The sequence below is a fragment of the Lineus longissimus genome, chromosome 1 (assembly GCF_910592395.1).
Source record: "Lineus longissimus chromosome 1, tnLinLong1.2, whole genome shotgun sequence".
Lineage (NCBI taxonomy): Eukaryota > Metazoa > Nemertea > Pilidiophora > Heteronemertea > Lineidae > Lineus > Lineus longissimus.
This window is the reverse complement of record NC_088308.1, coordinates 14,366,414-14,379,505: the sequence shown is the minus strand read 5'-3', so window position 1 is coordinate 14,379,505 and position 13,092 is coordinate 14,366,414. Positions and strand designations below refer to the sequence as shown.

The 13,092-nt window shown below is 40.2% G+C and overlaps 1 protein-coding gene and 2 long non-coding RNA genes across 3 annotated transcripts in view; 1 reads left to right on the top strand and 2 right to left on the bottom strand.

The window, feature by feature from the left end:
- Positions 1–346, top strand: part of LOC135488746 (uncharacterized) — a 28,566-nt gene extending 28,220 nt beyond the window's left edge. Inside the window, exon 4 of the long non-coding RNA XR_010447036.1 lies at positions 223–346. This is a non-coding gene — a long non-coding RNA (uncharacterized LOC135488746). The remainder of the gene's footprint in view (positions 1–222) is intronic.
- Positions 1–13,092, bottom strand: part of LOC135488726 (uncharacterized) — a 205,003-nt gene that overhangs the window by 1,551 nt on the left and 190,360 nt on the right. The window lies entirely within an intron of this gene.
- On the bottom strand, positions 5,319–6,450 carry LOC135496594 (uncharacterized). The gene is made up of 5 exons (XM_064785991.1): positions 6,320–6,450; positions 5,958–6,200; positions 5,776–5,852; positions 5,453–5,665; positions 5,319–5,336 (listed from the first exon to the last, which is right to left on the bottom strand). The coding sequence occupies exons 1-4, from the start codon at positions 6,448–6,450 to the stop codon at positions 5,553–5,555; spliced, it is 564 nt and encodes a 187-aa protein (XP_064642061.1). The 3' UTR covers positions 5,319–5,336; positions 5,453–5,552.

Below are 13,092 nucleotides of genomic sequence, written 5' to 3'. Positions count from 1 at the left end.
CACACCTTACAAACAAGCCTCCATGCTTATAATGCATCATATATTTGTTGTTTTTCAAATTTCAGACAAAATTATTATTGTTCGATTGGAAATTTTGACATTTTGAGCATGATACCACTGTCACAACCTTGGAACATCCTTTAAAAAGACAACTTTTTTCCAAAAAATTGAAATTTTTGAATATTTGTCATGAATTAAAATTGTTTCAAATTCCTATTTCAGATTGACTGTAGACCACTGGTGATTTGTCGAAGATTCGGTACCATTCGATTAAGAATTCTACGAGTTAATGAGCTGAACTTGAAGACAGTCTGTAAACAATTTGAAGACGAAATATAAGGTAGGTTGTCCGTATCGGACAAAAATTTTAAAACATTAATAGCTCGCTCAAATCAAGTTCATTTTGATGAAACTTGGTTATGTTAGTGAGGACATCTTAAATGCTTGGGAAAAGGCATATTTCATTGATATCTCAAGATGATCCCTCTTCATTTAGAGGGTTTTGGGTTACAGGTCAAAAATAGTAAATTAATGAGCTCTGAAATCCACAAAAACCGTTGGAATTGGCTGAAATGTGTTGAGAATGTGTGGACGTATCATGGAAATTGGATAATGGGGAAAAAAAGAAAATTCTCAAATTTAACCCCCCCCCCCCCGTCCTACAGGGGGGGGGGGTTAAGTGAAAATGCCAAAAATTGAAATTTTCAAATAATTTCAAATTTTGTAGAGGTGTTGAAAAAATATTTGCTGTGGCAAGTACAGATATAAATAAATTGTAAATTGTGTGGTAAAAAAATTAATTTTGAATTTTTACAACCTGGCCATAGGGGGGTGGTTCAAATTTGGAGTGAAAATGGCCGAAATGGGTAAAAATGTCCACTTGTGTCAAACTTGTCAATTAAAAAAAAAAATTCCGTGGTCAATCACCAGTTTAAATCGCACCAGTTACTCCCAAGACTAACCCGTATATCATATCCGAATTTCAGTTTCACAACCGAACGCAGTATTTGATGGCGGGCATTTGGAATAACTGGAAATGGCTTGAAAAATCAATTGTGGTCTTGTCTCTGATCCCAATTATCATGAAGATGTACGGTGTTCATTGCACCCCATCGATAATTTTCAGACTTTTTTGATGTGTGTTCTGTAAAATGAAGTTATAAAGGTAAATAAGGTAAAATAGGTACGGTAAATTAGGTACGGGTAAAATAGGTACACAAAAAAGAGAAACCAGGTAAAATAGGTACAATCACAAAATTTTATCTGAGTTTTGCTGATTTTTTTAATTTTTCATCTCTTCAATGCTATTGAAAGGGTTCACTTTATGATAATTTTGTTTTAATCAATTACTTGGAGTGCTAATTAATGCTTGTTATTGAAATAATTCTCTAGTGATTGTTGTTTTTTTCTGGTGGTGATATCACTACCAACTAATACTAATTATGATTAACTGTTGCTAAGTAACTATGATTGATTGTTGTTAGAAAAATAGATTTGTCTGGTAGAACAGCAAGAGTGCACCTGCTTTTTCTGCTTTTGTATGGTTTCCAACAGCTTGGTATGGCCTCAATATTTTCTGTGTCTCATCACAAATAACAGAGGGGAAAAGTTCTTCTTAAATGATCACATGGCTTCTTAGGTTTCAAGTCTGGGGTTGGGTTCCTGGGTTTTTTATATGTTGAATTGAGAGTTTTTTGGTGACAACGACAAGTGGTAAAAACGAAGGCAAAATATTGTTTAATGAAACTGCATGTATTTATTTTTACACAAATGACGACCTCTGAGTTACAGCACAAACTTGGCACAGTTAAATGAAAATGCATTAATCTATTGAACTTGCTTAAACTTATCTAAAGTGCATGATTTTTTTCCCATAAAAAGTAAAAAGTAATCATTAAGAGAACTCTTTCAATAAGCAATAATAAAATCAGAAATAAAAGAATCATGATAAAAATATATGATCATACCTTTATATTACCTAGTTTCTCTTTTTTGTGTACCTATTTTACCCAGTACCTATTTTACCTAGCACCTATTTTACCCATACCTAATTTACCCACACCTAATTTACCTCTACCTACTTTACCTGTACCTATTTTACCATACCTGTTTTACCCGTACCTAATTTACCTGTACCTATTTTACCTACATTCGTGTTCTGTACCTACCTGTTTTCCAGAAGTGAGTGAATGCTGGTTCCCTTTCCTAGCCCATCTAATTTCTGTCAAAACGATGGAATGGATTGATAAATGTGCCCAGCTAGCCTCGAAACTTGGGCCAACATTTCCCTTGACCTTCTCTAATACATGTAATAAGACTGATCAGAGCTCATGCATGCATAGGCAGAAATGCAGTTTTGTTCTTCGTGCTTCAGGTAACAGACATCACCGCCAAGGTTATCCCCTGAGCGACAACACAGTACTGTGTGGCCTACTTTTTATACCTCTCCCACATTGTGTTTGCAGTTACTTGACCATGGTATACTTTCCTGTTAGAACCAACAGACGTGGAGTTCCTCAAGATATCAAACCTGTACATGGTGACAGATTTCAACGTGGTGACAGGGTGTTCCAGAAAGTAGGTCATCTAACGGCTGTGCGTTGGAAGGAAGCAGGTCATCTAACGGCTATGCGTTGGAAGGACAAGCAGGATGTTACTGCCCTCTCAACTATGCATGGATGAAGGAGATGAAGTGCGGAAGCCGACCAGGGGTTGATCATTTGGATCAACTCCTGTGTTATTACACCGTTGGTCGCCGCACCCTGAAATGGTGGAAGAGGGTGTTCTGGCGCCTTGTCGAACTTTGCATCGTAAATGCGTTTGTGCTATTCAAAGAAAAAACAGGGAGAATCATAATGAAGCAGAAGGAATTCGTGAGCTGCTACTGGTTGACCTTACTGCGCCACAGCAGCTTCAACGTTTGAATCAGGATGCTGGTAGGCCATGCCCAGGCCGGCCGTCTATCACCATTGAAGTTCACAGCCCATGGTCATCTGTACCTCCTGTGCAACTAGAACAAGTGGTGTGCATCCTTCTACAACTGCGAGGGACAATGGCATCAGAAGAACATGTCGAGTGTGTGATTATCGGCGCACTGCAGATGGTCGAAAGTCTCAGAAGAAAACTAACAACTGTGAAATGTGTAAAACTTACGTGCACCATGGGAATTGCTGGAATATATGGCACTCCGCTCAGTACAAATTATAAACTACCATGAAGGTGGGCCAACATAGTGAAAAAATATTTGTATTTCAAGCTGCACCATAAGACTATGGGGCATTCCAAAACTGCTATTATTGACTCACTCTGTACTTCTTTGTGAGACTTGTTTGTTGGGCTCAGTTGAGTTATTCTTACGACTCAGTTTACTACTGTGGCACTCATGTTTAGTCGGTCATGCTGGTTGCTAGCCAATGCAGAACACATCTATTTTTTTCCTTCTGATGAGCTCCTGTGATTGTGGACTAAAATGAGCATTACAGAATGGTGCCCCATGTGTTTACAATTATGAAGTTTCCGTCTGCTTTGGTGCCCTCTCGAATTTTATTGGACATTAGGAATGAATTACCATTTCAGGTTCCTATTTATTTGAGATAATGCCATTCACATTTGCCCTTGGGTGTACTCGAAGTTTTGTTTTGAGACTGTTATTGCTGTGTTCCGTCCATTCACCAGTAAAGTTGTGGGAGGTGCTGACATGTATGGGCCGTGAAAACCGCAAAAAATCTGTACATGTTTTTGTAAGCGGTCGTCGCTGGCGCAAACTTGTCTTGCATTTTTTTGAGAAAGAGGACGTCGAAGAACGCGGTCGTATATCAAAACAGACGTTGGGTGGCGCTCGCACAAACTTCCCTCACATGTTTTTGTGAAAGAGGACGTCGGAGAACGCGGTCGTATATCAAAACAGACGTTGGGTGGCGCTCGCGCAAACTTCCCTCACATGTTTTTGTGAAAGAGGACGTCGAAGAACGCGGTCGTATAAAAAAACAGACGTTGGGTGGCGCTCGAGACGGGTCATCCTATAAAGCGTCCAGTGGCGACCAGTGGCGTCCAACGCGAAATAATAGGGTGTTTATGGTGAAAAATGTTTTCAAGCTCCTAAAACACTTTCAATAAACAAGATTCAGAAAACGATCTTAGTATGCGTCCAGGAAAATTACTGGACGCCATGTTTAGCTGCCGTTCCTTGGGTTTATAGAAAAAGCGGAATCGGGATCTGGCATCAGGTTGGCATACTAAGATCGTTTTCACGGCGGTTCAGTGTGTGTGTTTTAGTTTCTAGGCCATAGTAGTTACCTATCGCATTCCAATGATCTAGACTGGCCTACTTGGAGTTCAGACAATCAACTGCTGACCTCGCATGACTGGGGCTCACATATTATTCTATTTTTACTTGCTTCCTGGATGGGGTTACCAAGGTGGGACAGTGTGTGTCTTGAAATAACCATTCTAGGCTATAACTGGGTGTTTGAATCACTGAAATCGGTTCAGTAGTTACTGAGCTACAAGCAAGTGAACTTCTGCGGGTATTTTTCTGCATGTACATTATGCGTGTTTTAATTAATCTTTTGATGACTGATCTCTGGTTCTTATGAACACAATTTAGTTACCATAATCAAGAGAATCTTTTCATCTTTCAGAAACAGTAAAAACTTTGGTGTTAGGATTTACTTCCCTGATCAACTTTTGCAATTGAAAGTTGCTCCATTTCAGTCTGTGACCGCTTGCACATCAAATGTTAGCATTATTTGTCAATGTATGCTGTGGGTAATATTGATGTTTAGCAGTGTTACAATGGTGTATCAAATGACAGAAACATTCATTATGGATTTAAATATCAAATGAACAGGTTTTTGTAAATTTGACAGCAAAAACATAGTACGTTAACCCACTACTTTTAATATCTGAAATTCAAAACTCTGATGATGAAATGTCTGGAAATCAAATTCATTATTGGTTATAACAAATGAACTCCATCCAAGCCACACAATGCACAAACTTACATTGTAATCAATATCATAATCTTCTTTCTGTTAAAACCGAAATTCCCAGAAGAATTAAAACTGATATTGTATAAATTCACACAGTTTGCTGAGCAATTGTGGTATTCTCATCATACTGTTCAAGAACAGCTTTCTTCCGGCTGATTCTGCTTTCTAATTTCTGTAAGCGCCTTACACTCTCAACATAGGTGGCATAAAGGCCTTCCTCATTGGTAAGACCACCATGCCTGGCCTGGTCTTCTGCAATTAGCAGATCGAGGGTGTGGCATTCCTCTTCTAGCATTTCAGCTTCTTAACAACACCCAGCAGAATGTGGAGGTACGGGACACACACCTAAAATAGAACAAAACGCTTGCAGGTAAAATGAATAACCAATAATAAAGTTTTTTTATGAAATTAAATGTGTTAAGCATTTGTTTCAATTCATTGAAGTGAAACTGATCCCTTACCTGGTTTAAACGAATACCAATTAGTTTTTCATTGATGACATTGTTGTAGTTTTTGGCATCTTTTATCATCCCCTTTCCTTCATTCAAGAATCGACGGTGATCACGAGTTAATGTGTGCTTTGATCGTTTTGCTGCATGTCCTCTTGCACCCAACGAGTTTGCAAGTTTGCATCTCCTGACTGGTCACTTCACACCAAAGGCAGGGATGACGACCTAAAAATCAGATTGGCACCTTCTGATTGTTTCATATGATACATAATATAGAAATATATAAGTGTTTTGACAGCATACAATGTAGAAAATACAACATATTGTTTGCTTACCAGATGCTCCGCTTAGCCCGTAAACCTTAGTTAAAAACTCGTAGTCGCCAAAAAGGAACATTCTGATTTCCTTGTCGCTGAAAGTAAAAAAGAATACTATCAAAAAACAAGCCAGATTTTGCCCGAAACGGAGGGAGCTTGGGTAAAAACTGAGTGAAATATAGTCGATATAAGGACCTTACCTCCATGCAGAGAGTCGCAGATTTTTTAGGTCTTCCTTGAACCTGTCAAAGGCTATCTGCAAGTTCGTGTAACTGTTGCTGCCTTCATAATAACAATATACAATTGTATTTGCAGTAGCATTTGGGTTCTCCACATTGGCTATTTGGAATTCTTGCTTGACTGTGTCCCCTCCCTTATCACCGCCAATCTTTAACCAAATCTCATCTTTTGGCATGTTTCCATGCCACCTCAAATTACCAAGCCTGCAAAATAGACATAACACCGTTACAAGTACCAAAGTGTGTGATGAAATTGAGAAGTTAAATGGCAAAAAGAGGAACTTTCAATTTGCAGGGAAATGGATAATTATGCTGGGACTTACTTAAGATGGGCATCCAAGTGATCACAGACCAAGTTTTCCAGGCTAACTGCATATGCGTATGGAGCCTTCCTTAGGATGTAACCACCAATGCTGTCGGAAGAATGGTCATCTCTCACTTGGAACAAAACCATCTATGCACGGATGTTGTCACCTACAAGTGATTTCTGTAAATCTCTTGCCGCCCCTTCGCCTTCATATTTGACCCCTATTGCTTTGAAAAACCTGTAGAGAATAAAATAAGAAACATGTATTCTGAACAATATATTTTAAACAACCTCTTCAGAAATTCGGAAAACGATGCTATTATAAACTGATCATACTTTTTTAACTTTCTTGACTGTCTCCAAGAAAGACCAACCGTCGATTTCATTGCCAATTGCAGATGTGTTTCCAATTTGGCGACTTTAAGTCCTGCATGGTTTAGTATTAGCTGCCTCGATATTTTGTTCTTGACACGGAGCTCTCTTCCAAGTTGCAGAAGAGACTTCCCTCCACTGACGAACTTGCGTGTTTTTTCAATCTCTCTTGATCGCAAACGTTTTATAGGAGAAGATACCTTGTCAGTTGGCTTGCGAGGTTTGATGTGTTTGATGTGTTTGTGGTTCTGCCATGACAGGAGTGTGTGGTTCTGGCATGTCAGGTTGTGCTTGTGGTTCTGGTATGTCAGGTTCTTGTGGGTCTGGCATGTCTGGTTCGGGAATGTGTGCAGGAGTGGATGGCGGAGTAGAAATTTGTGGAAAACCAAGAATGCTGTCATTTTCAAGGGTTTTCTTGCACTCCTGTTTTTAAATATGATTCAGGTTATTTTGAACACCACCGAGTTTACATTGTACTTTCAAGTGCAATACCTGTTTCCCAAACCTTTCAGGAACCGACTTAATATCACAGAAACTAATTTTACTTTAACAATCAGGGCAACTGATTGTATTGAGCCTTGCGTTGCAAAACAAAACGCTTAAACAAGATGAACAAAATACATGCTGGCATGGGGTTATAACTGACTGGGGGTGATATATGTTCGAACACACACAGCAAATAAAAGTAGAACTTAATTCCTCTGATAAACCGACAATTTCATATTCACCTAACAGGGGAATACGTTGTTCATGAGCTGGAAATAAATGCTGAAAAATCCCATCTGCTGCATCTTCTAGAACAAAGTCTAGTTTCTTCTTACTGGGTCGCCCTGCTTTCTTTTTTTCTCTCGCATTACACCCACCCCTTTTATAAATAGCAACTTTGGCACAGACTTGACACTCTGCTCTGCAACTACAGATGAATCTGGTGAATATTTCTTCATGAAGATATAGCACAGCATGCACAATTTATCTGGGTGTTGCCCTGCAACGTCACACCGAATATCTAAACACCAGGTGGAAGAAATCCCTTCTACATAGTTATTGCACAAAAGAGGTGACTTTCTTTTCTGAACTTGACTTGGTGATTTTGCTGGTCTCAGACATATTCTGCACACCCTATTGTTCACTTGAGTAATTTGATCGTGCATGGTGAAAAAGGGGTTAAAATGACATATTACAATGCAATGATATCAAAATAATGCATGCAACAACAATGAAACAACAAAAAGAAAACATATCAACATGAAATCAAGCTTAAAGAAAAGGAAAAGACACTAAATTTACAAGAGTAGTGAAAAATCAACTCACAGGTACCTTGACAATGGTAGAAAAAGCTAGTTTCTGCAGATATGTTGCCGAAGTTTGTGATTGACGCAGAGGATCTTGGGAAGATTCCACGTGCTCATCCCGAAGAGTTAAATAACATTTCATTAGTTGATCGCCTGTCGAAACTAGAATGCAGGCTCGCGGAGGTGCAGAAAGTCGCTACCAAAAACTCTATCGAAATCTTTGATATCACAGCGAGAGAACAGAAACGGGAAGCAAACTTCGATAGGGAGGCAGTGTGTGTCGAAAGTGAAATACAATCGAGCGAGACGGAGACGTGTACTGAGAATCCCAAAGCAAATGGCGCATACAGTTCTTATATGCCACCGCAGTGCAGTATGTCATTGGTTAATGCGCGAGCTAGTATCGGTAGCAGGGGTCACCGTGGTCGTCGGGGAGGCAGTCGTGGCTGGCCTCACATCATGTATCCGTCCGGAACGAGGATGGAGACAAAAGAGCTGCCTGTAGGAAAGTCGTACGCCAAGGCCGCATCAACCTTGCCGTCCGAGTCTTTCCGTGGGAAAGACGACAATCAAGGTCTATCGCAGGACTCCCGGTCCGGCGGCGTATCCGCACCTATTCACAAAAATGTGCTGCGTCTTAGGGGATGCAGTAAATCAGAAAATCAGTACAGGAGCTCTGACGGTGACAGTGATGTCTTCGAAAAGGGCAGATATGAAGTGCAGCGAGAAAAGAAACGTGAAATGAATAGGCGTCGCGCAATCGTTGGGAAAGCTAAGTGCAGTGATAAACTTATAGCAGGTCCGGAGCCTGCCAGGGATGTGTTTGTGTACCGATTGAGAAAAGGCACAGTTGAGTCTGATCTCGAGGAATATGTCAAAGAACAGGACATAAATGTGCGTGCTGTTAAACGTTTATCACACCCAGATTCAGTATACTGTTCATTTAGGATAACTATCGGGAAAACAGACTACCCGAAACTCATGAGTGAGGACATGTGGCCGGAGGGCGTCACGGTCCGCAAGTATGTCGTTCCGTCTAAAAGTCGCGAACAAAACAGACAGCAAGGTGTTGATGATAAGTAGGTCCCTAATTCTTTTACTGACAATAACTCTGGCTACACTTGTGAACACTTTGAAATGCACTACTTACAACAGTAATGGTACTGGGCCTGGTAGACATGAATATTTAAGAGACCTTAGTAAGGATGCGGATTTCCTCTTCATACAGGAACATTGGTTGTATAATGAGCAACTTAAGAACTTGGTAGTGAAATTGGGAGTACCATTAATATTCATGGTGTCACTGGTATGGCAAGTGAATCTTTGTTGGTTGGCAGGCCTCACGGTGGCGCTGCAATCGCGTGGAACGCTCATAGTGATGCATGTGTTAAACCAATTCAATGGGAATCAAAGAGGGTATGCGCTGTGCAGGTTGATAGCCCTGGTTTACAAAATGAAATGTTGTTGATAAATGTGTACATGCCTACTGATGGGCAAGATATTGAAATTTTTAATGGTGTCCTGCAAGAGATCTCTGCAATTATAGAAATGTCAAATGTTAATGATGTTATTATTGGAGGGGATTGGAATACCGACTTCAGCAGGGCCGGGTCAGATAATACTAGGGCGTTGTTGAACTTTTTGGAGAGGGAGAGTCTGTTCTGTGGAAGAACGCATGCCGTATGTAATGTAGAATATACATTTGAGAGTAAGATCACAGGCGCAAGATCCCTTTTGGATCATTTTATAATCTCAGAAAATGTTTTTAATAGGATCGAGCAGTACACTGCTCTGCATAGGGCTGACAACCCCTCAGATCACTCCAGCCTTTCTATGATATTGAGTACTGATGTTCAGGTCTTTGGATATGAAAATAAGGACGTAAGAAATGAGTCTAGGCAAATACTAGACTGGGATAAAGCAGGACCTGAGGACATTATGAGATACAAAGAGGCTTTAGATGAAAACCTGAGAGTTATTGCTATCCCGGATGACCTGACACGCTGCGGCGATCCATTCTGTGTCATGCACAATGAGGTAATTGATCGGCTTCATGAGGAGATCATTGCGGCGTGCATTTCGGCTGGGGAGGAATCTATACCTCTAAAACATGTGAAAAGTGGGGTACGTGAGGACCAGGGCAGAGCCGGGTGGACCGATGAGGTGAAAGAGTATAGGCAACGAGCTATGTTCTGGCATAATCTCTGGAAGGAGAATGGTAGGCCGCGGCTGGGGGTGATCGCTGACATAAGGCGCCATACAAGGGCCATGTATCATCTATCAGTTAAACGAAACAAGACAAATCATGATAGGGTTGCAGCTAATAAGTTAGCCGAGTCACTCGGAAATAATGATAAAAATGAGTTTTGGAAGAATGTGAAGAAGGTTAAGGGAACAAGAGCTATGCAACCAAATAGCATGGACGGAGTTAGTGGCATGGACGCTACATGTAATCTCTTTGGCGAAAAATTCAAAAGTTTGTATAACTCGGTGTCGTACAATGTAAATGAGATGAATGACTTGAAGAGGGATCTGGATTTAGGAATCGCCAGTGGTTGTCGGGATGGTAATTGTGATGCCAGTCATGGTATTTCATTCCAAGAGGTAGTTGGTGGGATCAGGCGATTAAAGCGCGGAAAGACGGATAGTAATCCTAAAATAATGTCAGATCTTTTTATCAATGGGAGTCAAAGGTTAAATGTGTATTTGTCACTTTTATTGAGTTCCATGATGAGTCATGGTTATTGTCCCCGTGGTTTCGTTCAAACCAGAGTTATTCCAATTCCGAAGAACAGCAGAAAGTCTTTAAATGTCTCAGATAATTATCGTGGTATCTCTTTAAGTAGCATCATCGGAAAAATTATGGACAACATTTTCTTAAAAAAGTATGAGAAGGTTTTACAGACCTCCGATGCTCAATTTGGTTTTAAGACTGGTGTTTCTACGGCGGCGTGCAGTTCAATTGTAAATGAGGTCATTAATTATTATAAAAGCTGTAACACAGCAGTATATTGTGTCATGCTGGACGCTAGCCGGGCTTTTGATTGCGTGCATTTTGTAAAGTTATTCTGTCTTTTGACTAAAAAAGGGTTGTGCCCGTTTGCGGCAAGGTTTCTGGCATCTTTATACACCCAACAACGGGTGAGAGTTCAATGGGGGGAATGTGTCTCAGCAGAATTTGCTGTCTCTAATGGTGTGAAACAAGGTGGTGTATTGTCTCCTGTACTCTTTGGTATTTACATAGATGAGCTAGTGGCGAATTTAAAGAAGGCTGGTTTTGGGTGCCATGTTGGTAACCTCTTTTGTGGCGTCTTTGCCTTCGCAGACGACCTAATCATGCTTGCACCCTCATTACGTGGGTTGAAGAAAATGTTGAGTACAGCAAGTTGTTTTTCAATTGACTTTAATATTTCGTTCAATGCATCAAAAAGTAGATTTTTAGTTTTTGGGTTAGATGATCCACCAAGGGCATTGTTTTTTGAGGGCACACAGATACTCATATCTATGGAGGAAGAACACCTCGGTATTATTTTGGGTCCTCGTGTTGATCGGAGAAGAGTAGAGCTTTTAATAAATGACTTGTACAAAAGAACTAACATGTTAATGGCACAGTTCAGATTTGCCCATGCGCATGTAAGGTACGCACTTTTCAAAAGTTTTTGTATGTCTTTATATGGTTCCCAGCTTCTGGACTTGTCTAAGCCTTATATGGAGGAATTGTTTGTTGCGTGGCGGAAGTGTCTGCAACGGGTTTTAAATCTACCATACAGGACTCACAATGATTTACTGCCGTGCATTGTTCACGACTTTTGTATTGAAATTGAACTAGAAAAACGGTTAATGAATTTTATGGGTGGTATGTCTTCATCTAAGAATGTATTTGTCAGCTTGTGTTTTAAACTTGTGTGTCAGGGGAGTGAATCTTCACTGGGGAGAAGTGTCAACATGTTGTATGCAAAATATGGGTTAGATAGGAACAATGTGGACAGCTGGGGAGATATGTTGAGGGTTTTTTATATAGTGAATGATAAGAACGGGCAAAATAGGTTAGCGGAACAGATTAGCGAATTGATGGTCATGCGAGACGTAGGGGATGCGGCGTTTAATCATAGGGAATTAACAGAAATGATTGATTTTCTGTGCACTAGTTAAATTCTTTGAACCTTGATTTTTCACGGATATGTAAATAGATCGTTGTAAACAAGCACCTAGCACCCAGCACAAATCTGTAAATGCACCACATGTGTCAGAACTATTTCTCGACGAATAAACACACATAATGGGTGTGCAAAATAACCTTGAATTCATGAAATATCCAAATCCTTACAGACTAATGCTGATATATTCCGAAATTTGAGGATATCCTTTATTGAATAAAAGAAACAAAATTGGCCTCAGAACCAGAGAACCCCCCATAATTCTATGCTAGATTATCCATTTTCATGAGGAAACCACACATAATCCAATGCTACAGTCATGCCACGTTGTAAACCACTTTTAAGAATGAGAAGCAAGAAAATAATTTGACCTTAAATGATCTGATATGTGATACGGGAAGCAGTAAACAAGAAAACACAACGTTCACTTAGAGACAGACATTTATTAGTCATTAGAAGTGGCAGACCTCACACTATTCTATTCATGGCTGCCATTTTGAAACAAAGGTATTGCCAAGGAGATGACAGTGACCCCGTTTCCGCTGGTGATTATCACTGCTGTGGCCTAGAAAACTAAAACACACAATTTGTGGTGATTTGAACCGCCGTGTTTTCTGGTGATAATTATTCAAAAACTGGGTTTGCAAACTCCACCAAACTTCTAAATCTTGTTTATTGAAAGTGTTTTAGGAGCTTGAAGACATTTTTAACCATATACACCTTATTATTTCGCGTTGGACGCCACTGGTCGCCACTAGACGCTAAATAGGATGACCCGTCTCGAGCGCCACCCAACGTCTGTTTTTTTATACCACCGCGTGACGTCCTCTTTCACAAAAACATGCAAGACAAGTTTGCGCGAGCGACGACTGCTTACAAAACCATGTACAGATTTTTTGCGGTTTTCACGGCCCATGTTTGTATTATTGCACTGGAACTGCATTTGTCTTTACTCCACTTCTATTTGT